General features: G+C 39.3%; 1 protein-coding gene across 1 annotated transcript; it reads left to right on the forward strand.

Annotated features, from left to right (window-relative positions):
- Nucleotides 1-8,178: 8,178 nt before the first annotated feature.
- Nucleotides 8,179-25,518, forward strand: EDNRB (endothelin receptor type B). The gene is made up of 8 exons (XM_071549649.1): nt 8,179-8,262; nt 8,500-8,998; nt 18,018-18,130; nt 18,292-18,496; nt 18,847-18,996; nt 19,911-20,044; nt 20,612-20,720; nt 22,193-25,518. Exons 2-8 carry the CDS (start codon nt 8,540-8,542, stop codon nt 22,322-22,324), a joined length of 1,302 nt encoding a protein of 433 aa, XP_071405750.1. The 5' UTR covers nt 8,179-8,262; nt 8,500-8,539; the 3' UTR covers nt 22,325-25,518.
- Nucleotides 25,519-26,445: the final 927 nt, after the last annotated feature.

Consider the following 26,445-nt stretch of genomic DNA (forward strand, 5'->3'; position numbering starts at 1 on the left):
AGAAACAAACAAACAAACAAAAAAATAGACATGGACATAACTTGAGTTTCTAGTGGGTTAAAGCTGCTTCCAAAAAGTGCCCAGAGCTGCATTTGCTAACCCAAACTTATGCATGTTCCAGCTAACATGAGTTAATACAACGCTGTGAATTTCTGTTCAGTTACATTGCACATTTTACATGGTCCCATTATAAAAGACAATTGCAAATAAATGTCAACATACCAGAGAAGAGGAACACAGGACATAGGAGTAAATCTGTGAGCCATTTGGTCTGCTGGACAGATTAATGAGCACAGGAAGACAAAAAAATGTTATAGTTGGGTTTGTAGGCCACCAGAAGACTGGCACAGTGGGGAGTGAAAAAATGAACATTACAAATCTGGAATGGTGAGAACGATGCAGAAGAATCTTGAAAATAATGATGCCTACTTATCATTTTCAAGATGCTGAATATTTATTTATTTTAAGGACATTTTCATTATCTGCAGGTGGAAATTCCTAGAGAATTTATTCCATTCTTATGAAGAGTTTTTAGTAAGATAGATTCATGTGGGTTGCAGCTATATTTGGATAGAGAATTCCTCACCTGTTCATACAGACTTTCTGAAACTTAAAGCTGAAATTTCAGCACAGAATTAAGCACACTTTATTCTGTATGCTTACTACAGAATCACAGCTCTTATCCAGTTACACTGAAAAGACTATAAATATGTCCATAGGAAAATACTGGCTTTATGAAGGACTCAGAGGAGGGATAAGCCTCTGCAAGAAGAAAGGGAGCAAGATAAGTTTCCAGAGGCAAAAAATGAAACAGTAGAAGAAATGGCAGCAAATTCCATCTGTGAAGGGTAGGTGAGATGATAGCAGCAATGTTTGAATACCACTTTTGTCAAAACAGATATCTGAGACATCCTGTTCAGCTACAAGTCTGTCAATATGAAGGTCTTTCTGGATAATACATTCATGTCATGTTCAGAAGCTCAGAAGCAGGAGAGCTGGAGAAGAAACCAGAGGGTTGCCCGGAGAAGAAATGGCATTCTGTGGCTTCCAGTAAAGTTCAAGTTCTTCTATGGGAAGATTCCAATAGATGTGGTCAAGGCTACAGAAAGTATATCAGATATTACAGGAAGAGATATGACAGCAGTAGGATTTCAATGCCTGGATGATAAAAACCCCTCAAACTACCAACAAAAAGATCAGGAAAAAGTGAAGTAGCTTTAGAGAACAGTTACAATGGAAAAGAGGTGGAGCGGAACCTTGAAGGCTACATTTGTATGCATGAGAACTAAGGGAAAATGAAATTTGCACTGAGATAGTGCCATAATATGATAGTTTACTTGGAAAAAAATGAATGGCAATAGCAGAAACTCTCCAGCTTAAAATAGTGGTGAGAGGAGTTTAAGGACTTAATACCTGGCTGATATTGGGGAGAATATGATTTTTCTGGCCTGGGAACTTAAGAAAAAGAGATACAGGTACTCTGTCTAGCAGAGAAAGAAGGAAAGGTCATGGAGGAGAGGTCACAATAAAATAGTACCTAAAGGTCAAGGATGGGGAGAGAGCTAAAAACAAATTAGGGAGATCTTTTCCCTGGAGAAATCAAAATGTATTTTTGAGCAGGAAATTGCTTTGGAGAGTTCCTCTTCAAACATGAATACTCATTTCCTGGAGATAAAAAATAAATGGCTGTTGGGAGCAAAGAAGTCCACTTCAGAGAATGGTGGGTTAATCTAAGAACAAATATGTGACCAGGCTACTAGAGCATCTACAGAAACTCATAGCAGATCTGTGAACCAGAAACAAGCAAGGTAATGTTTTGTTAATGGCTTCAAGTGGATGGAGCATCAAGGAACATGATTATATTAGCTGCATATGAGTTCTGACCTTCTCAGTACAAAAGAGATACAGAGTTTTTGGAGAGATACCAGAAAAGAGCCACAAAGATGGTTAAAGCTTTCAAGCACCTCTCTAATGAGGGCAGGTTGATAGAGCTGGGACTGTTTTTCCTAGCAAACAGAAGGCTCAGGGTAGATCTTATTAATGTATATAAACACCTTGCTGTGGAGTCTCCAGCAAAAGCCACCTGGACTCAGCTCTGGAGAATCAACTGTAGCTGGCCTTGCTTGAGCAGGAGTAAAGAACCGATTACCTCCAGAAGTCCTTTCCAACTTCAATCGTTACATGGTTCTGATAGCGATGAGAGTACTCATGGCTACCAAACCTACTCAACTGAAGGACCAAACACAGCAGAAGATGCCATACAAAATTACATATTTGGAACCTCAAAATGCATTCCAGAAAAACAAAATAAAACAACTCCAATGCACTTGGAAGAAAAAGGGATAGCAAACTAAGAGTCCATTGTGCAGCAACAGAGTGGTCTGTCTTTTATGGAGAACTTTGAGCTTGCAAATCAATACCTGTATGGGATATCTTAAAGGATTATTCTAATAGTGACCATGCACCTGAGCAAAGGAACTCAGGCCTTTAAGCTCAAATTCCCCAGTCTGTAAAAATAATGTAAAACACATTTGTAATGGAAGGAAAGTTTTTAAACACAGAATCATCTTGGTAACATCAATAAAAATGTCAGATGTTGAGGCTTCTTCCAGAGGCCACCTTCCATAAATAAAACAGCACCTGGAGACAAAATTCCTGTTTTGCCTTGGCTGACAGCATACAATCTTCTAGCACTAAATATAGATGTGTGTAAAACCTGATATAAACAGTTTGAGCCTTTATCGTAAAACAAGACATGTTACTCCATTACCACTTTGTTAAGTGGTGGAGTCAAGATTTAGTTGCAAAATGCACAAGGTAACAATAACACATTACTGTTTTACATATATTAAGGATTGTGTTTGTTGAGGTACTGAGAAGTCTTGCATCTATACTAACTACAGAATGTCTATGTAGAATACAAATCCTTCATCAACACCTTGAAAACTATAGTTAAAGCAGCCATCTCATCAAGTAGCTGCACTTATTGGAAAGAGTGTGATTTCAGTTCATTAGATCTGGGCCCCTTAAATACTTCCTTATCAAAAATGTGGTGTCCAGTATAAACAGTAGTGTTAGGAACTTTCTAAAATATATCAATCAGCTTGAGTCTTTGCTGACCTGCATGAGAGAGCTCTGACCTGCTCAGAATTGAGAGCTGATGAGCTACCAAGCTATTTCCATGGCCAACATCCAAAACTGAGAAAATGGCCAAGCACTGGTTTTGATTTTCCATCCAACATTTGTTCGAAACAAAAGTAAAGAGCTTCTTCAAAGGTCTGATCAGCAAGAACCTACTTGCACATGTAAGAACTTCTTATGTCTTACGAGAGAAAAGTTTTGAGCCAACATCATGATGTAAATCTGCAGAAAGATTTTGCTATATCTCAGAGCATTTGAGTAGCTTCCAGTCAACCACATAAACAGTATTCCTTCCTCTTGGGATATATGGCATCTAAACACTATCTCTTGCTTAATCCCCTGGGTCTGTCAGTGTGGTTTGGTGAAAGTCACAGAGTCATAGAATCACTCAGGTCAGAAAAGACCCTTAATATCATTAAGTGTCTCCCTCTCCAACCTGAGCAGAGGAATCCAGGGACTAGTATAGTTGCCAGGAAGTGCAGCCACATTACTGCCCAGAGGGAGTCCCACAGTGCCCAGTGACAAGAACCAGCTTCCACCACCACTACTTTGGGCTGGCCCCACAGTAATAGATTTGATTTGAAGTTAGTTGAAACCCTCCTGTGCTGAGCCAAGCATGAAGCAAACAAGAAGCCTGTGGACAGCCAGTTATCTGGCAGCTGAAATCTCTCTGTGTCACTCTTTTTCTTCCCAACATGGATTTCCCTATTCTAACAATTTTTAAGTGAATGATTTGATTGGTGTACAGCTTATCAGTACATTTTAAAGCAAGAATGTGGTAGCAGGTTCATTATATCCAGATGAACTCTGTGTTTGTATTACATGGCCACACTTGCAGAAAAGCATAGATAAGTGAATCACTGCACCTCTTGCTGAGATCAGACATTTTTCTGGAAATGAAATTAATCCAGACTTGAAAGGCTCGCCTGAAGTGATCTTTGTAAAACAACATAAACAATGTATGGTCAGTTATCACCTCCTTTGTACAAACACATACATTTCTCAGCAGCTGAAATATGTGCGCTTTTTTTAACAACAGATGTTATCTAGGCTTCCTGGGAGATTTTGATCCAAACTCCTTCTACAGCTGGAATTTAAAAGTAAACTTGTTCACCTTCATTCTCTTGAAGTAGCATGGGGAAAAAAATAAAATAATAATTAAAAAAAAGATATTTTCATAATTTCCATACTTTCTGTAGAATTCGCAAATGCTGTCATTTCAAACCTGCAGCTACTTTCCCAAATCCATTTTGGTAACTTCTCCTTAAACATACAGTGATTCAGTGCATTTTATACCTCAAATTAATTATATGTTGTTATATCAATTTCAAAACTGTAATTTATCTTCTGATTTTCTTTGCTGCTGTTGAATAGGAATGATGAGGAAAATAAATTTTACTAAGTGGTATATTGGTTTTCATCTTAGAATTAGATGAGAAAATAAAATTTCAGTTAGCAACCAGTCTAACTCAAAGACTTGCACTTTATTCCATAATCCTTGAATTCTTATTTATAAGGACTAAAAGAAATGACAAATCTTGTCTTTCTAGTACAAATTTTATTGTCTTTCATTGTTTTGCATCTTGCCACTTTAAGATGAAATACAGAATAATTTGTAATGTAATTTACATTAATATTGGTATCTGCATGCAAACTTCATGTTTCATTTGTGATATCTACTGTTATGGTTTTATTATGACTTTATATGATAAAATAAATATTGTTTCATTTTTTCAGTAATTAAGTATAATGCCAAGTGCAGTTGACAGTCAACATTATATTTGATGGAAGTTGCTTAGCTTTGTAGAAGAAGAGACAAAGCATAGCCACACATCATACTAAAAAGAATTTCATATTTTTGCATAAATTTAAACTAAGAAAAATGTGAGAAAAATAATGTCATTCTTCTTTATCATCTGTCCAGTATATAAACAAATGCAGTTAAAAAACTGCAAAGTCCTAATATTGTAATTTCTCAAAGAACATTTATTCCTTTAAAATTGCCATTGGTATTGTTTCTATGGTAACATCTGAAACACAGAAAACTATTTTCTGTCTTTGAATCAGCTCATGCATCTAATGAGTGGCTCACACTGAGACTGCTATTCTTTCTGTTCATCCTAGACTTGCCCCAGTTAGTGGGCAAATTTCTACCAGACTCAATTAAAAAAAAAAAAAAAGCAGGCTTGATGGGGCAGATTTCTGAGGCTACTTACTTGTTGAATAACATAAACAGAAAATTAATGAGATTTGCAAAAGTACCTGCAAACTCATAATAAAATTCCCATTGATTCAATGAGTATAACACGAATTAAAGTAAGCAATCCTATGATATATCTCATGAGCTTGTTAATGAAAGGATTTTTGATGCCATAATTGTGATGACTTCTCATGATTATATTACATATAACATAATAATCTGTAAAGTCTTTCTGTTATTAAAAATCATTTTGATGGTGATTAAAATTTATTCAGTCCCATTGTGGGAGCTAAAATAGTGTCTGGCTACAATTCATATGATTGCTATTGCTGGTGGAATGGAATGCAGTGGAAGTGCAGAATATAATGAAATGAGTCTCAGACAGTCTGGAGGACCTTTTAGAATGGGGTCCAGCTTTCCCTCTTTTGTACAAAAGTGAACTTTGCATAGGACAAGGGGTGTTTCTGCTTTCTAGGGGAAAAAATGTGCCACATACACTAGCAGCATTTTGCATTATCTTATTTAACATATTCTATACACTTAAGTCATGAATTTATTTCATAGCCTAATTAGCAGAGGTTGCTTAAGGGGCACCAGTCTATTACAATTACAGACGTTTTTCTCCTGTTGAAATCCGGATTAAACTTGTTAGTTGATCTTCATTTAAATTACAGTTAATTTGCCAAGACTTGGTATTTAATACAGTATTATCTTAATCCTCACATAAATTTCTGTGAAACTCTTATTTTCTTTTAATTTTCATTATTAAAGCAGACTTGTACCACAGCATATGTTTTTTTTAATTTCTCAAATATCTGGAAAAAATGCTAGTAGCAAAAAGGGTGGTAAATTTAACTAGTTACAGCCAGAAACAGCTTAGATGCTTTGTCCCATAGACTCATTTGTGCAATATTAAAGAGTAATGTGCTTCAGGTATCAGCAGCCCTAAGTTCTGTATAACACTTCAGAAAATAAATTGCTATTACTAAAGCTTCTGAAGTGGAAGTAAGTGGCAGCAGTGGTGCTGCTACCAAACAGTAGCAAACATATCTTGTGGAGCTGTGCTAACAAAAACGTTAGCAAATATATATCAATGTAGCCACAATCTATTTCTTGATGGCCAGGATCAGCATAGAAACCTTTGAGATTTAGTAGGAACCTTGCAAGTAAAAAAGGATTTGAGATAAAAGTTATTGCTATGTTAATTGGCAGGAGTTTCTAATAAAATCCAATACTTTATTTAGTAAAACATTGCTAACTTGTGGATGGCTAAGCTGGAAACTGAAATACAGAAGTGAAAACTGAAAAGACTGTTTAAATCCCCAGGGCTCAGAATATAATATTGAATTCAATGTTCATACTCTTGTCACTGAGAGAGGAATTGGTCCTGGTGTTGCAAAATGAATCATGCTACACAACACGGTCTTGAAAAGCCTGAACCTGGAAAGTTCAGTCTTCCAGCTGGTATGCAATCAGCCTCCAGCTACTCTTGTACAGTTTAGAGGTGACTCCGGTGCCTTTATTCCACAAATACTGCAATTTAAAATGGGAAGAAAAATCAGCATGGCATAAATTAGGAAATGGATCAAGAATAATTAAATAGGACAGGTGTTTGATATGTGAAAAGGAAGTCAGGTGAGGATGAGAAAAGCCTGTCTGCTATGGCAGCTCAAGGAGATGTTATCAGGAGATGATGGAAAGATGAGATAGATCAAACCACACTTTTTTTAGAAAAGCATTCGGTTTTCAGTGTTTTCCCCTATGAGTATGTCAATAACAGGTGAATGTGTCGTTTCTGAAATGAAGCATGAATATATTCATGATTTAACATCCAGTATTATTTAAACAAAAAAAAATAAATTAGGGAGATGTACGTAGAGATGCTGAAAAACAGCTTTAAATGCAACTCTTTTTAATTAGACATGCAATTGTCTCTAGCCTGCAGAGGCTGTTCTTAGTCTCCACAAAATCCTGTACAAATCTCTCTGCTCCTTTCCTTACGCTTCACTGAAGGGTGCAGCGACTGGAACGAGCTCACTGAGCTCAGACGCCGTGCTAAGGCTGCCCAAAGAGGCAACCAAACACACAACCGAACTGGATCACCGCACCTTCAGAGCAGTCAAAATACTATTTCTAATGTAAGTAGGGTATACAAACTATCTCGCTTTGTGAAGCGCTCTAAAACGTGGCACTAATCTCGTAGGCGTTGCACAAGCAGCTTCTCCAGCTTGTGTGGCCTCGAGGAGTGCAAGGGGCTGTCTGCATGGGGGAGAACCCCGTACCCAGCTACTGGGAATGAGACTCGGACAGGACAGCGGGGCAATGCTCCCTTTCTCCCAGTTCTCTTTCAGCGATACCCAAACCTCTTGTAACTATCCTTCCAAGCTGAAAACTTGTTTCAAAGCCCGCAAAGTTACTTCTTTAGGCTGCCACAGCCAGACTAGTACAAGACAAGGGGGCAGGTCGCAGGTCATGTCGCCCGGTCGGGAGCGAGGTGGGGAGCCCCTCGGCCAGGGGAAACTTCTGACAGCCGTGATGGGAAGCTCCGCGGGGCGGGCGGGCAGAGAGGCTGGGCCGGGTTCCGCGGAGGGAGGAGGGCGCGGGTGGGGTCTGCCTGTGACTGATGGGCCAGATGCGGTTGAATATTTTAGAAAGGGGGGGCCCTGCCCCGTCGGCGCGGCTTTAGCCACGGGGTCTGGTTCGCGGCTGACAGCCACCGGGCGCTGTCGCAAGCTCTCGTCCCTCCCGCCTCCTCAGCGGGGAGCGCCCATCGCTGGCGAGCGGCGGCAGCCGGCCCCGGGCGGGGACAGACAGACAGACAGACAGACAGCCGGGACGCGGAGCGCGGCGACAACCGGCGGAGCGCGTTTCCCTCGCTTGGCCGGCGGGCGGGGAGGATCGGCTCGGCTCCACTCGGCGAGGTGAGGAGGAAAGGAGCGGGGCAGAGAGCGGGGCGACGCCAAGGAGGTCCAGCCGGAGTGGGCTGCTCGCCCCGGCCTCCTCGCGGGTTTTCGCCCCGGCGCTGCCCCGCCAGCTGCAGCATCCGCAGCGCCAGCACCGCCGTGCACAGGCAGCGCCCCAGCCCGGCGCTGGGCGGCGGCGGCAGCGGCGGGGCGCGGTGTGCCCGCAGCTGACTCCCTGTCCTCTCTTTCGCGCAGGTCGGCGCTGACGGCGGACAATCGGCCGTGTCGCGGAGCCATGCCCGCCACCTTCCTCCTCCTCCTGCTGCTCCTCAGCTGCCGCGCCGCCGCCGAGGGCGACGACTCCCTGCGCCGGCCGGGCCCGGGCAGGCAGAGCGCACCGGCGGCGGCCGACGCCGTGCCCCCGACGGACAGGGCCCCGTCGGTGCTGGGCGCCGAGCACAACGCGTCCCGCCCGGCCGCGCTGCCCAAGGGCGGAGGGGTGGCCAGCGGGCAGCGACGCCCGGCCTCGCCCCCCATGTGCACGGGGCAGACGGAGATCAAGGAGACTTTCAAGTACATCAACACGGTGGTCTCTTGCCTGGTCTTCGTCCTGGGCATCATCGGCAACTCCACGCTGCTGCGGATCATCTACAAGAACAAGTGCATGAGGAACGGTCCCAACATTCTCATTGCCAGCCTGGCCTTGGGCGACCTGCTTCACATCATCATCGACATCCCCATCAACGTCTACAAGGTGAGGAGGGGCCGGGAATGGATTCGGGAGCGGGTTCGGGGGTGCGGTGCTCGCGCCGCGGGGAGACGCGTCCCTTGCTAGCTAGGAAACACAGGTGGACTTCACCTCAAGCCAAATACCGTCGGAGAGTGGTTTTCTGATTAGAAGTGATCGCAAATGGCACGCTCACTGTGTCCCAGTCCCATCCCTCTCAGCGTTCCAGGCTGGGAATGGGGCAGAATGGAGACGTCAGGCTACGAAAATCACCTGGAAACAGGTGCCGTGACAAGGACAAAGGAAGTAAATGCAGTAGATTAATGCGCAGTGGGTTTACCCTTTCCCTCCTTTCCCTCAAAGACTGGAGAGGAGGCACGGAAGATCCTTTCCTTTGGGTACCGCTCGGTCCCTCCTGCTCAGCTGCGGCAGACTTGGTCATGATACTTCATTTAAGTCTGTACAGTTGCTTTTGGCATGGGTGCTTTTCAAGAGAAACCAAGATCGTCCTGCTGAGCGGTTGTATCTGTCTAGTGGTTGGAAGGTACGATGCTTTCCCAAGCTGTGAACCTTTTACCCTGCTTCACTCATGTTGCAGCACGGGCAGCCTAGAAGGAGCCTGCTCGTCTTACACGGTCTTTGGTCTGTCCTTTGACGTAGTAAGACTTGCCATGGAAGGAGTACAACCCCTGTCTTGTCTACCCAGCTTGTGCAGTCCATTTGTCCTCAGGAATTAGCTGCGCAGTTGAATCCAGCCTCTAATTGCAATGAGTACTCTTGCAAGGGTTACTGAAAATAACAGAGCTCCTTGTGCTTTAAGAGTTTAAAGTCTGGATCCCTAAACACCCATCAGTTACTTCATGAAGTGAACATAATAGCCTTCATCTATCATCTTCTCTTTGCTTTGTATGCATGATTTTAAACTGGGAATTGTTACTTTTAGCTTTATAAAGCCACATTAAAGGGATAGGTTTATGATTACTCCCAGAAACTGCTGAAATAAAAGAATCCTCTATCTTCAGCCTTTTAAAGTATTGAAGTATTACAAAGCAGAGAATGTCATCACTGTGTGAAATTTGTGAGCCAGTTAATTTGCATTACATGAGAGTTCTTAGTTTTGCAGTTTCAGTGGATTTGATAATATATATACATTTATCTTAGTTCTTGAGAGAGGAGTGACTCCTCTCAATGAGGGTGGATTTAGAAAACAAAAATCCCTTAACCTGCTTTAAAAATGTTTTTGTAAAAACATATATTGAACAAAAAGATTTCTTTCATCTGTTCTCAGAAAACTCAAAAAGATTAAATCAGTAACAGCTGCTCAGTACAAGATTTTGCAATCTCAGTGATACTATTTCAATATTAAATTAATGGTAGCATGCAATAATATACCTCAGTTCTTATCTTGACTGAATGTCATCAAGTATATAATTATGAGTAGGTTGGAGCAGGAGGAATAAAAGGTCAGATTGCAAACAGATAAATATTACACCAGCTGCAAGTCAAGGATTTTTATTGTGCTATTGGTAATGCTAGAAGCTGCAGAGTAGTTCTCAGGTGCTAAATCTCCCATGCTGCTACTCATCTTAATGAAGAGCCCATAATCAATTTATATTATCCCTTATATTGAATTAAAGATTTACTGGTTTAAGACAGGAGTTTTGAATAAATAGAACTTTAAAAACTCAAACAAAGCCCTCCATTAGATACTGTGTTTGTTTAATCAAGAGTTTGAGGGTGGCTTGAGTTGTTGATAACTTTTTATCAAGTCCACATCCCATTTAATTCCATCTGCAGAGCAACATTTTGATGGAGAATACAGTAACACAATCAAAAGCTGGCTATAGTCACCCAGCAATATGGGAAGCAAAGGCATGGTTAGTAAATCAAGTATACTTAACAGTTGTAACTTGCAATTTGAAACAATTTAAGACTGGATTAAACAGATCCAGACTCAGAATTGCTACCAGATCCTCAGTTAGGCAGCTGTGTGAAAAAGAGTGTGAGAGAATTTCTCATATTAATAAAATGGCAGCAGTTCACTCCACACTTGTCCTAGAAAGGATGAAAGTGCCTATGAATGTTTTCCAGACAGATCCGTAGGACCCAACTCAGAATCCACACAAGAAGCAGCTTTTTATTAGGTATTAAAAGTGATAACTGCAACACGGATCCCCTGTGACTGTGTAAGTGAATATGTAAGTAGCTGAAAAAAGTACACAAATGAAAAGTGATGTCACTTACTTAAATCAAGGATATCTGAAGAAAAGTAGGTGTTATCTACATTGTGAGGCAAATGCAGTCCAATTCATAAGATGCTAATTAGTCCATTGCACTTCATAAATTTGAATACCAATCAATAGATTCAGTAGAAAATATTAAGTATCAGATCTGTCTGACAATCAAGAAAGCAGGTAAGAAATGAGGGTTTGAGGGACATTCAGTTCCAGCATGCAGAACCTGGCAGACCTTTTCAGCATTCAGGATCCTGCAAAATGGTCTGGCTTCATCTGAATCTCCAAACTGCCAAGTGGGAAGTAAAGTATGATACAAGCATTCTGCAGTATGTAATGTTGTGGCAGTGCAGATACTTTGCAAAATTGTTACTAATTGGATGTGCAAGTGGTCCTGTGCCCATCAACTGCTTCACAAAACAGACTAAGTAAGCTTGTCCCTGTTAATTTGAGGCTGCAAACAGCAATTAAGGAGCAGAAGGATAAATAGGTGGTCAGTGAACTTTTTATATCCTTCTCTGCACTTAATCTTTGGAAGACAACATAATGGCAGCTTGGACACCCGACAATACAGGTCTGCAGTTCTGGGAGGCTTATGCTATTTCTGAAGTCAATAAAGTCGATAAGTCATATGTGTAAGACACCAAAACATCAAGACTGAAAATTTCAAACTTATATTACCTTTGCCTCTTGTAGACTTAAAAAGCCATAATAACACAATAACATAAACATACGTAAACACCTGATACATAAACAACACCTCACTCTCCCATTTTGTGATACATATTCTCTTACATTAAATACAATTTATTGTCTTGTCCCAATGGATTTTTAACAAGGGAAACAACCTATCCTGTGCATATTATTGTGTAGTTTTCTTAACTCTGACTATCAACTTGCTATGATACAGATGATGGAGAGAAAATATCTTCCTGGCAATATTGTCAAAGGTTCCTTTTTCTCAGAGCACAATAGAATATGGAGAAAAAAGTTTCCAAAGAAGGAAAAAAATCTGGTCTTTATCCAAACTGGCGATCAAAGGCCAGACTCAGCTTTGTAGGCACTGATTTCTTTTCAGTAATGTATTTTAGGAACAACATAAAAATTATGGTTAACATTATATAGCATTATCAAGCACTGGAAATACAAGCAAGAGCAGTTTAGGGACTCTATATCCCATGTAGACACAAACTGGCTCCTTTGTTAATCCAGCTATGCTCTGAAAAAGGCAAGATTTCTCTATGGAAATTTATTTCTGATGACCTTACCAACTCTTGTAATGTGAGTACCTCTAGGCCATGCATCATGCGAAAGCCAGCCTTTTCCTAACTTTAAAGAAAATCAAGGTGTTTGTCTTTAGAAAACATTGCTATTATTCCATATTAGAGCTCTTGGTCACTGTTCTTTTGATGTTAAAGATAACGGTAATTTTATTGGAAGAAATGCATTATTTCCTTTCTTTCAACATCTAAATCATTTACTTGGGACCTTGCAAAGTTCATCTCAGACCTTCTTAGGCAAAGTTTATTGATCTTTGACCATATCAAGCTAGAAGTCTGTTTTGCTTAAGAAGAACTTAGTGCACAAATGCAGTTTATAGGCACTTAAGAAGGATCTGAATTGTCCAGTGGAGGAACCTATTTGGATTCTGCAGGCAATGGGGAAGGGTAACTTTGTTCTGTAGTTAGATGGGAACAGCCTACTCTGAAGTCAGGGGTACTGGAAATGTCTGAATGTTATTAAAACACTTACATGATGGATCTCCAAGCTGAAATAAGTTAGATGATGCTAATATAGATTTGTAAACTTAGGACTTTTATTATGTATACATTTGTTGTGTATACATTCACTTAAAAGATACATGTGACAAATTTCAAAAGTTTTCCTCTGATTTGGTTTTTGTTTTTATCCTGTGTTTACATATCACAGTCTGACAGTAGCATGGCTTTTTAAGTGGTTAGTTTTCATGCAGTCTGTTCACTGGGGTTGTGAAGTTGCAGAAATTTTTTACTTTGCCACCACATTATGAGGTTTCTGTCATTTTCAAGATGTGTGTATACTATTACTTTATCTTAATTATTTTTAAATGAAGCTTCTAAGCAGAAGTTACTAATAAAGATACAAGAAACTACTGGCATGCCTCATATTAAGGTTTACAGTTTATTGGATAGATCAGTAAAGCATTCTTACTTCACTAGAAAGCAGGAAATATATTTTCTTGTCTAGAGGGAAGATCCTCACCCTGAAATAATTATTGCTAAATATTAATAAGTTTTTTAATGTTCTATGACTTATCCCTTACCATAAGCTTAGTTTCCTGAGCAAATTTTCTGTTTTGAAAAATGCTTGGTCCTATAAAATACTGGAAAATATTTTATCTGCATGACCTTCTATATCAAAATATAAAGTCAGGTGTAAATCTGCTAGTCATTTCACTGATATATTGAAAAACTGTTGCTTATGAATTAGGTGTACAGTTGCATATCTGATTTTCCTTGCCAAGTGCAGCTCATAATGATGAAAACCAAATCCCGCTGTCCTGCGAACTAGACAACACACAGCTTGGAGGAAATATGAATTCCTGCTCTGCATTTCCCATGTGTATTCATTGCTTAGAACTAGAACACTGAAGTAAATATTCGCATGCTTTGCCACTTCTTCCTGCCCAACTGCCCCAAGTCAACAGTAGTGAGCTGGAGCCACAATGTCAGCCTTCTGACTGGTGACCACAGCAGCTGAGAGCCCTCGAGAGCAGCATATCATGCTTGCATGCAGTGCATTCCAGCAGTGGATTGTGAACATCTTTGAGTTCTTACACAACCAAGAGGAAGCAGAGCAGGAATTGTGATTCACAGGTGTGTCTCTGAGTCACAACATCTCTTGGGGTTACTTTCATAGCTGTGCAGCCTGCACATCAGTTTAGGCTCAGATCTGTCTGGTGTGAGAAAGTGTTGGCTAGGAGTGCATGAGATGTATTGGTTCTTTCACGTATGATTTCACACCATTGTACAATGTGTTCCCTGTCCTTTTATTCTATTTCATCTGTAACGCATTTCTGCTGCTTAGCAGTTAAAGCTTCGCCTGTGCAAAATAAGTTACTACAGAACACTGGAAAAGGTCACTCTGAATATAGCTAGTGGTAGACTTCTCTTGGCATTTTCCCGAAAAACACAACATTATTTTTCTCTTTGCTGCCACTTGGCAGTATCTCATCTCATGGTTCTAAGTCATTTGTCATTGGTAAAATTACACGCTTTCTACTCTCTCTTGTGATTCATAAGAAAATCATTTCACTCAACCACAGTTGCAATAGACTATATCTCTACTTCACTAAGAGTAATCATTGCTCTTGTCCACAAACGTGATGCTCCTGAATACGGTAGATCTTCACTCTAAGGCACTATTTGAGATGGCAATACAGAGAACAAAAAGAAAGCAAGGAAAAACAGTTCAGCAATTAAAATATTCTACTTTTTTTACCTTTTACTTTCTTAATGTTTTCAAGCTTTTGGTGTAAAGCATATTAATAACTGTTTGCAATACCATGGTAGAGAAACTTGTGACTCATGCATTAAAATGCTCAAATTTTACAATCCATCAGCTGCAAGAGATAAATGAAATGTTTCCCAATGCACTGCAGACAGCTGTGTGTCCATTCTGCCCTGATTTAAGCTGGCCGAATGCAAGTAATATTTTGATGTTGTGCTAAATCCAAGCACCCTCTCTCTCAGTAGACTGCATTCACTCATATGGTGGCCCTTTATAATCCAGTTACATGAGTCCCAAACTGGAACCTGCTCAAATCCAGTCAGCTTGGAGCACAGGTAAGAGTGTCTGCACCTGATGGATAAGTATTAGTTCAGGGAAATCTCTGACATGTCACTGTACCATTGTGATTTTAGGGAAGAGAGACAGGGACTTCAACAGAATCTGCCAACAGAGATTTGACCAAAGCTCTGAAGTGCTTTTTTAATGAGTCATAAACAAGTGTACAATGTACTTGGTACCCAGTTCTTGATTTCTTTAGCAACTAGATGTGATAGGCTGGAAGTTCACTGTCTGATTTATATAAATTAAATTAGTCCAGGTAGCATTTGATTCTGTAGAGTGTACATTAAGAACACCTGTAATTATTCACATAGCAGTTTTAAAAGTAATGGTCACTGTCACCCCCTTGGAGCAATTCAGGAGAAGTCTCACCCAAAAGGGAGAGGATTTACTGAAAATACTTTAATTGCAGAGTGAGTTATTTTCTGACATCATATAAAGAAATGATACTGTATGGTTATTACAACCTCATCCCTCTGTGGCTATCTTCAATTACAGAATCATGAAATTCTTAAAGTTGTAAAAGACTTCTGACCATCAACCTTGCACCTGTGTTCTCCACTAAACGTGTTCCTAAGGAACATGGAATCATATTGTGTTCCTAAGAGGCACATGTACATGCTTTTAGAATGCTTCCCTGGGCATTCTGTACCAAAGCCTGACAACCATTTCAGCAAAGAAAGTTTTCGTAATACCCAATCTAAACCTCCCCTGGCACAACTTGAGGCCACTTTCTCTTGTCCTGTTGCTTGTTACTTGGAGAAGGAACCTACTCTCACCTTGCTACAGGCTGCTTTCAGGTAGTTGCAGCGAGCGAAATGGTCTCACCCCAGCGTCCTTTTCTCCAGGCTAAACAACCCCAGCTCCATCACCCACTCCTCATATGACTTACTTGCTAGACCTTTCACTGTCTCTGTTGCCCTTCTCTGGACACACTCCAGGACCTCAATATCCTTGTGAGGAGCCCAGAACTGGACACAGTACTTGAAGTGCAGTCTCACCAGGCTGAGTACAGGAGGATGATCGCTGCCCTAGTTCTTCTGATACCAGCCAGGATACCACTGGCCTTGGCCACCTGGGCACACTACTGGCTTATGTTCAGCCAGCTGTCAACCAGCACTCCCAGGTGCTATTCAACCAGGCCTTTCGAGCCTTTCCCCAAGGCTGTAGCACTGCATGGGGCTGTTGTGACCCAAGGGCAGGACTCGCTACTTGTTCTTATGAACCTTGGCCCATCAATCCAGCCTGTCCAGAACCCTCAGCAGAGCCTTCATACCCTCAGTTTGGTCCCCAGTGAAATCTATACATGCGTATCATGAGCTATTTCTTCTTCTCTTACAATTCTGTTAAATGAGATGTTTGAAGAGCCCTGAGCCAAGGCAAAGATTTTTCAGCCTCTTTGGAGTAGTCATCATTCTTCTTCCTTCTTCTTTCCCATTTTGTAGCCCTCTATCTGCAACAGATCCAAAAGGCCTCATTTGAAGAAAGCTATGAAAAACAGAGATGGGTTTAGATAATCTAATTACAGAAATACAGAAAGTTTACTCTTACATATAACAATTGCGTCTATTTCTTGGCATAATCCTTGCTCTGGACAGTCTTGTTTTTCTGAGAACTGGAAGATTTGGCTGTTGCTGTGGTGCATTTGAGCCATTAGAGCAGCTCACAGCAGAGTTCAAAGATTAAATGTTTCTAAACTGAAGCTACGGTCAAACAGTTCATAGCATCAGCTGTGAGGAAGGTGCTTTCTGTGTCCAATAAGTCTTGTCCCCTATATCAGATAAAATGTACAGCTGGTGATGTGAAAAGGTTTCTATCAAAGTGTATAACTCAAAGTGTAATTGAAGGAACCTGAAATTTATTGTGCCTCTTTGTTTATTCCATAGCACTTATAATTAGGTTGAATATGCAGATAGTCCCTTTGGTACTATAACACAGAATCATTTTGTTTAGTGCAGGACTCATCTGATCTGTCTTTACCTGTTGTGTAACATTGAGATCAAACTTGCTGTTTGGGCTCCATGAGTGTCCAGTGGATATCTTTGTTTGTTATCACATGGATGGTCAGCTAAAAACTATGCGAGATCCGTTTCTCTCCAGGGTTGCCTGATTTCTCAGCTGATGTAACCTAGGCACTAAGCTTCAAGTAAATTCCACCCTAGATGTGTCCTTTTTGGCTTTGTCCCTGTTTTGATCAGTCTCAAGTAATTTTCTATATTTCTAGTAAATGAAGAGTTACTTGGAACATGTAAGAAAAGCAATGAACACTCAAGACAGATAAAGCCAATAGAGATGAGGAACACTAGGATGATGAAGTTAGAAACAAAAGGAGTGGAGTTTGCAGGGCTAAGAAGTCAGGATTAAGCCTGAATTCACATCCTTGCCCTGCCAAGGAGTAACTCTGAAGCTACTATCTGGTTTTTAAGACACACACCTCAGAGACTCCCTTGTGACAAGGTTCTTCTTAACAAAGTTTTACATATAATCATAGAATGGCTTCAGTTGGATGGAACTTTGAAGGTCATCTAGTTACAATGTCCCTGCCGTAGGCAGGGATACCTTCCACTAGATTAGGTTGCTCAACGGCCTATCTAACCTGGTTCTTGACAACTTCCAGGGGTGGCCGCATGCACAATATCTCCAGACAACCCGTTCCAGTGCCTCACCACCCTCACAGTAAGAAGTTTCTTCCTAGTATCTAACCTAAACCTACCCTCTTTTTTTTTAAAGCCACTCCCCCTTATCCTATCACTACATATCCTTATCCAAAGTTCCTCTCCAGCCTTCTTGCAGGCCCCTTTAGGTACTAAAAAGTTGCTACAAGGTCTCCCCAGACCCTTGTCTTCACCAGTCTCAACAAACCCAACTCAACCCTTGTTCACAGGACATGGCAGAAAAGAAAAGCAGTCAAGAAAAAATTCCATGTTTCGGCTTTGGGAATTTTTGTTTAAAAAATCTCACCTCTAATTGTTTTCTTTTCACAGCTACTTGCAGAGGACTGGCCCTTTGGTGTTGAAATGTGCAAATTAGTACCTTTCATTCAAAAGGCATCAGTGGGCATCACAGTGTTGAGTTTGTGTGCCCTCAGTATAGATAGGTAAGACGCATTTTTCATGAAACTATAATTTCTTTTCTATATGGGCATTGGCTCAAATTCACTTTCCCATTCAGCCAATATAATACAAATAAGATGAGTTTAAGCCAGTTAAACCAGGTGGTTTTTCTCATATTTTTAATTTGTAAATGCTGTTGCTTCAGGTATCGAGCAGTTGCTTCTTGGAGTCGCATTAAAGGAATTGGAGTGCCCAAGTGGACTGCTGTTGAAATTGTACTGATCTGGGTTATATCAGTGATACTGGCTGTTCCAGAAGCTATTGCATTTGACATGATTACAATGGAGTACAGAGGAAAGGATCTTAGAATCTGCTTGCTTCATCCCACACAGAAAACATCCTTTATGATGGTAAGACCCTTACATTTATAAAAACTCGAGAAAAGTAACTTGGATCTTCTCAGTGTTGTGTGAATTGTAATCTGCACAGGTGTTTATGACATGTAGGTAAATCTAATGTTCAAATGAAATGCTGACATTTTTGAAATATATTGGTTAAAAAAAGAGCGTTCAGAAACATTTGACATTTTGTAGGTTTTAACATACTACTTACTGTCTTGTCCTGTTTTCTCATCTGTAATGTACACCTTACAGAGATGCTTTTCAGGATAGACTGATGAATTAGTTATAGCACACTTAGAAAATGCTCAAAATTCAACTCCTAACAATGTTTTTGATTTGCCTTTTTTTTTTTATTCTAGTTTTACAAGCAAGCTAAAGACTGGTGGCTGTTCAGCTTTTACTTTTGTTTGCCACTGGCCATCACAGCATTTTTCTATACTCTCATGACTTGTGAGATGTTACGAAAGAAAAGTGGGATGCAGATTGCTTTAAATGACCACCTAAAACAGGTAAACATTTTATGCCTGACAACTCTGCTGATTGTAGACAGGATGACAATAATACTTTTACTGACTTTACTGCTATGTTGTTTTCAGTTCCTATATCATGACTTCAGGGTTACTAGTAAAGAGTTTCCCAGCAGTGGTGCTGCTGAACTCATATACATCTGTATGCAGCAGAGCCCTCAGAAAGCTAAGATTTTAACTGACAGTCACTACATTCTGTCTTGTTTGGTTTTAATGCTTCAGGTTTTGTAGTTTTTATTTTTTCTTTATAATAATTAAAGCTAGATATTATGTAATGCAAATTTAACTCATGCTGTACTCTAGAATGTGATGTTATGAAACTTAACTATTTTGAAACAAGTTTTTGCTGAACTCTGGTGAGGTTAGTAGTCAGTATACATTAGTAAAACAAAACACATTGCAACATACATTTCAAGTTAGCAGTGCACCAGACACAAACATCATACGTCACTAGAATTAAACTACATTTGTTCTATAAAGTGTATTTGTGCTCTTTTCCTCTTACCTCTTTAAAGCCTTAATTGAAATCTCTTGGCGCGTTTAAGACCTGAGATCAAAGCACAAGAAAATGCAATTGAAAACAAACTGGTATTTGAAAGTGATGAGGGAGACAAATACGTTCTTAATTTTAATTTAAATTACTGTTTTCATGACCTTGATTTTTCATATTATTACTCATACTTTTTGAAGTAAGATATACAGTGAATCAGTGCAAGACATCTAAAACAACAGAAAAGATTAAGTACGTATTCCAGGAAAATAAGGTATTCAGTGTTCTCCTAATTCCTATTTTGATAAGGTTTTTATCTTGTTTATTAAACATTTGGATATTAGAAGACAACAATCCAGGAGGAATCAGAAACTATAACCCTGTTCTGTCCAATTTTCCTTCCCAGAGACGTGAGGTGGCCAAAACCGTGTTCTGTCTGGTACTTGTTTTTGCTTTGTGTTGGCTTCCACTTCACTTAAGCAGAATATTAAAACTCACTATTTATGATCAGAAGGACCCCAACAGATGTGAACTTTTAAGGTGAGACTGCAAAAATAAAATGCTTAAACACTGCTGGAATTCTCCATAGGCATATTTGGATTTCCTAATGAACTAATTTACTTGATGTGTCGTAAGTTGTCCCTGCTTCTTTATTCAGGACCCTCTACTTTCACTCCAGCAGCATAGAAAGAAAATTGTGAGGAATTTCCTCTCTTCTCCCTGTCTTACTCCTGATCCCTTTTAGGACTGTCCCACTGTCCTGTGGTGCTTTAAGAGTAGAAGGGAGATTTCTGTCCCTGTTTTCCCTTTCAACAGAACAGTTAGGATTCAGTTTGTGCAGAAAAACTTCATGAACATTTTCTTCCTCAAGTTAAGGTGGTTGGATCTTCTGAAGTTACTTGCATGAGAACAGTCGACGGATTCAGATTTTAATGTTAAGCACAACTGTTATCTCCATGACTGAATCCTGTTAATTGAATCCCCCTTACTATAACATTTAATAGTTAGTCTTCATTTAATGAAGCTGAGTCCACTTTTCATAGTTGTAAACATCTACTATGCCTTTTAAGAGAAAATGAGAAGTGTCTCACTTTAATTTCCACACAGCTTTTTCCTTGTGATGGACTACATTGGTATCAACATGGCTTCACTGAATTCCTGCATCAATCCAATAGCTCTGTATTTGGTGAGCAAAAGATTCCAAAACTGCTTTAAGGTAAGAGGCTGCTGGGAGCTGCTCCTCTGGTTAAAAGATCATGTCAGCAGTAAAATTCATTTCTTAACAGGCACAAAGTGTTTAAAATTATCATTAAATTTTACTCTAAATTTTAACCAGGTTGTAGTAAGTGTTCTCTCCCTGTCCTGCTGAAGCTATTTAGAAAGGAATTAAGGTTTGATGGGAACAAAAAGAGAAAGCAAAAGAGCAGAGTGTATAACAAACCCTCTCAGCACCATGCCTGTGAGTGCTACATCACTTCCTGACTGAACCTGGCACCCAGCCATTTCCAGAGCACTGACGAAGCAGTCTCAGGCTGTGCTGCAGAGATTCACGTAGCCATATCCTCTGCAGTCCAGTGGGGAGGGCACTGACACTGGGCTCCCCCCACCCTGAGTGAGCACTTAAATCAGTTTTGTAAGGCAGAGGGTGCAAGTATCCACTCATCTCTTTCCAGTGCCAATACTTGATGAGACAGACCTCTTGGTAGTTTTGTCTTGGTGTGAGCGAACAGACCTGGGCACTAATTCTACACATAGGATTTGAGGCTCTAGATTACATGTGGATCTTCGGCCTTTTTGTCTACTTGAAAAATGTCAAGATTTGGACTTATCTGTGGCCCCTTTCCACCTTCAGGCACTGTATCAGAGTTCTTGTATTGCCTATGACCAATTCTTAGATTTTTATTTTCTTGCCAAGCATTTAACCATCAGCTACTGATAGGCTCATTGCCTGGCTGCGTAAATTTCTTACTGGCTATATCTTTCAGTCAGAAGCCAGCCAGCTCTACATCTAGTAATGTTAATGAATTTCCCACATAACTCTGACAGCACACGCTGCAGAAGTTTTAGTGTTGGTCATGTTGCTCTTGGAGTGTTGGTCTTGGTGGTCATGGAGCCTCTTTATGTTGCTGGCTCCCTGAAAGAGTCACTGGAGCTGAGAGCATGTAAGAGGTCCTTAGCATCCTGAGCATGGAAGTAAGTAGGTGTAAGGAATACCAGATGGACTTCCAGCACCCAAAGACCAGACAGTAGCCTCAGAAAAAGGTCTGCAAGTACACCTAGTAAATGAATGAATTGTATGTAGATGTTCACCATTCTTCAGCTGGCTTTGTTTTTCCCACATCAAAAAATGAGCTAAACAGCAGCATCTTGCTTAGAAAGTATAGATGTTCCTACCTTTTTTTCCCAAGAAAAATTATGAGAGAAAGGAAAAGGAGTATTTTCAGGTGCATTTAGAATTGCGGACCAAATTTGAAGGGGTATGTGTGTTGCTGTCATCATATGTAACTCAGTATAACTCTTGCTGCTTTCCAGCACTCATGTTGCTAACCTAGTAGTTAGCGGCCCAAACGGCAGCTTGTATATTTGCCATTTCCTACTGTACCCTTGTAGAAGGGAAGCTTTTCAGTGCATTTTGCCACATGTGCAAAATAAAGTGATGTAAAATGTTTATTCCTTTTATTTTAACAGTCCTGCTTGTGCTGTTGGTGCCAATCCAAAGATCTGTTGTCCCTGGAGGAAAGGCAGTCCTGTTTAAAGTTCAAAGCTAATGATCACGGATATGATAATTTCCGCTCCAGTAACAAGTACAGCTCTTCATAAAACAAGCATAAAAGGTATATTCTTTTACATTAAAGATGGTGCCTTCATAAGTAAAAGTGGCAATTACTTTCAGTGAGATGGTAACGTTCAGAAATATCTAGTTTTGTATTTGCACAAAAAAAAAGAGCATGAAAAAATATTGCCCTAAAACTGTGTTGCATTGAAAATCACAGCCATTTATAAAATCGTCATTTATGGAACTTGAAGAAAAGCACAGAAAGAACAAGTCATTGTTAGCACTTGAATACTTCTGAATCAGCACTTCCAAATGATCCCAACTTCCTGAACTTTAAACAGTCATTTGTATTCTCTGTAACAGTTGTAGGAACTGACGCCACTAATATAAAGTTAATTGGATCAAAGCCATTGTTATATATAACTCAATATATTATGCTCTATAAAGCCAATTAACCAGCATCAGTAATGTGAGGGTTTTTTTAAATAAAGCATCAAATACTTTGCAATAGAAATTTAAATGTTAAAAAAAGTGGAATTTTTATCAGGACTACTATAGAGGTAGCTACTGAAAATATTAAAGAATGCAGTAAAGTCAAAAGTACCTTTTACTTTGATGATTATTTTTACCTATTATTGTTAGAGGGAACCTCCCGAGGATTCTATAAATAGCATTCTGTAACTACTGCGCATGTTCATTGCATTTGACAGCACTTTGGGTATGAGTATTTGTATTTACTCATAGCAAAATAGAGAAAAACACACCAAAACCAAAAAAAATTGATTCTACTAGAAACAATCAAACAATGGCTAGTGTTTCAGCTATTTTTAGCTGAAAACAAATTGATTGTATTCCATGTAAAATGGGCAATTGAGAGCCTGATGGTTCTTTACTGGAAATAATTTTGCAAAAATTTACAACTGGTTTTGCAATCCAAATACTGTCTTGGGGAAAAATTCTTTAGAAATAGCAGGTGGAAAAAAATATAACCAAGGAAAACAGAGAGGGAATTTGGAATCCATTTTCATTTAGATTTAAATCTTCATAAAGAAAATAATTCATGAACTGTACTTCTAGAGAAAACTACTATGTAGCATACTCATCTTCATACTGTTTTAAAATATGTTCTACTTCTGTAGTTCCATATTTATGGGCATAGGAAGATGTGTGATTAGTTTCTGCATTTGTAAATAGTTTAGAGAAACATAATTAATTGTAAAGTATTAAGATATGGGCAGGACCCTGTAAGAAAACAGAAAGATAAAGATGCCTGTAGTAAACATGATGTGTGTTGCCGGGAGCAGTGCACATTCTGTACATACATGACAGGTCATTCTTTGGTTTTCATTTCCTATTAATTTGTTATAGATGTCCCCAAAGACTTATGAACATATTTCATGCACAAAAGCATGAGTTTTTCAAGAAAAATGTCATACAACATGCTTTTATAAAAGACATGTTTTCAATAGGCTTGGTATTTTATTATAATAAAGTTATTTATCAAAACTCAGGAACTTTTTTATTATACATTTCCAAATTTCATATGTAAGGGATTTTACCTTGTTTTCCAATCTTGATGAACTTCAGATTTTTTAATAAACTGCCTTAAATATACTCAGGATGAAAACAGCTTCATTAAAATGTTCAGCTGATGTTACCTTAAATGGGTTTCTGACTTTAGGTAGCTACAGCTACCTTGCAGACAGCTAGTAATGGGGGAGGTGAACCCCAATCCTGATGTTGCCTCCATGAAAAGCTAGTAAGTGTATGCTTGTATAATCAAGCTGAGGAGAACCTATACACATGCATTTGAGCATGGGTGTGTGTGTGTGTGTGTGAATGAGTATTGTGTGCAAGCATGCATGTTGACTACCATTAGGTTGCTGTTACCAACTTTCTGCAGCACATGCACTCAACTGCCTTAACACTGAACTTTTATAAATATAAATCTATTTTAAGTTTTGTTCTTTACATTTTTACCTTAACTTTCACGGTAACTTTCTCACAGTAAGCCGTGAATATCACTTCACTTCACTTCACCCTACCTGCATCTATTTCTGTGAAATGCATTTCATCTGTCAAGGATGGATAATCACTTAAATACTAAGTTTATTACTGATCAGTGTTATTTTCATCAAGTTATATGGTTACAATATTGTACGTGTATATTATTGTTATTTTTATTTAAAATATAGCTGTTGTATTGGCAACTGTGTAACATACTTTTCATTTTTTCCTGGACTAATTCTATGTTAAGTCCTTTTAAGTCAAATATTTAGGTTTTGCAAGTAAAACCCATATATACGGCCCCCTTTTGGGGTTAATATATAACTACTAGTACACTTTTTGGGTTTTTTTCAGTATTATTCAAAGCAGTATTTTTAGTGAAGCTCTCATTTCCTGTAAAAAAATCTCATGATTTCTGCTCCTATACAGTTCTAGCTAAGATTAAATCTCTAAACACAAGTGTTTTCTGAAATCCTCAGTATAGGTCTATTCCTCCATTCACTGAAATCAGTGAATGTTTAACCATTCAATTCAGTGGGAGCAGAACTAATCAAAAAACCTAGCTGACATTTGCTAGCTTGAATTTTAAAAAATCTAATTTTTTATTTTTCAAAAAGAGTTGATTAGAAAAGTTAGGAAAAGAGGGTAAAACCAGCTTGTGGGGTAAAACACCCAGTTTGAGGCTCTCTAAGCCTCAAATGGGAGTAGCAGAACAACTGCAGAGGCATAGATATCCTTACAGGGGTTTGATGTGCTTGCTGAGAGTGGTGTGACAGTAAGAGTTATCTGTCCCAATGGTCTGAAGAGTTGATACAGAATGGCTCAAGATGTAAAAAACAACTTGTAAGAAATTACATCACAACTTTGAGTTTTGGCCTTCAGAGAGTATTTTGCCCCATCTGCTCTGAATTCTGCCTAAACTGAATGGAAACATTGGTACTACACCTCAGAGAATCAAATGCAAAATTTGACAGCTACAGAGCATCTGCTGTGAGCTGTGACATTTCAGTGTCCCAAACAGGTCTTATTCAACACACAGCTGGCTTAGCAAGAGAATGTTTTATGTACTCAAGTAATGCTTAAAGAATTTTTTTAAATTGTTCTGTATAACTGTGTAAAATATTTCTATATTTCATTTTCTGTGTTCACTTAAAATAATAGCAACTTCTGTCATTCAGGCAGTGTAAACATACTAAATTACCAATAAAATATGTGTCATTTTGATTCATTACAAAAAGATGTCTGGCTTTTTTTCTTCTAGGGGGTCTTATTTTATTATTAAACAGTAACAGTGATATAAAAAGAAGCAAGCAAGTCAGAGCTAAATATCAAAGTTTTGAGTGGGATGGTTTTATACAGCTAGCTGAAATTTGCAGAAAGTTCAGACTTGCAAAATTGTCTGATGTTTATTGGAACAATCGTGCCTATCTTTGTTCTGTTTGGTTTTGCTCAGAATGTCCATTGCAATCTCTTCTCTACATACCCATATATAGTCACAAATTCTCTTCTGTTAGGGACATCACAAATAAAAGGCATGAAGCTTTTAGTTCATTAATTTAGAAGCATATGCACTCGATGCAGGAATATGCCATATGAAAACCCTTTGTATGCTGACAGTGTATTTCAATTTACATTTCATAAAGCACTGCAAGATAGTATCAGAATGAATATGCTGTAACTGGTAAAATATATAATTTCTTGTGCTTGCAGTATCTGTAGATGCCAAAATGTGTTGCTACTGCTGTTTTGTTCCAAACAGTTAGGTTTCCTTCTCTTTACCTGGTGGTCTGCTGCATCCATGTAGATTTGTCTTTTTTCATGGTCCCAGGACCTTTAGCACATAGTTCTCTGTGCCTGGAAAAGAAGCACCTGTAAAGATGAGATCTCTTGTAAGTAAATGTTCTACTTAATATCTCTCATGGCCTCTTCACTTCTTTTCCCTTTATTCTGTGCTATGGTCCAAGGTTTTCACTAGCCACTTATGAAGAAGCATTTTTTGCGTATTTTTATAAGATCCTACAGTCTCCTACAGGTAGGCCATACTCTTCACAGCCCATCTAACTTTTTTCTCCTGCAGTCTTGGCTCTTTCATTAGAGAGATTAACTGCAGATTGTTGTCAGTTTTCTAAATATGCTAGAACTTTCCCAGCAACATGCA

This window comes from Pithys albifrons, chromosome 1 (assembly GCF_047495875.1).
Source record: "Pithys albifrons albifrons isolate INPA30051 chromosome 1, PitAlb_v1, whole genome shotgun sequence".
Classification (NCBI taxonomy): domain Eukaryota; kingdom Metazoa; phylum Chordata; class Aves; order Passeriformes; family Thamnophilidae; genus Pithys; species Pithys albifrons.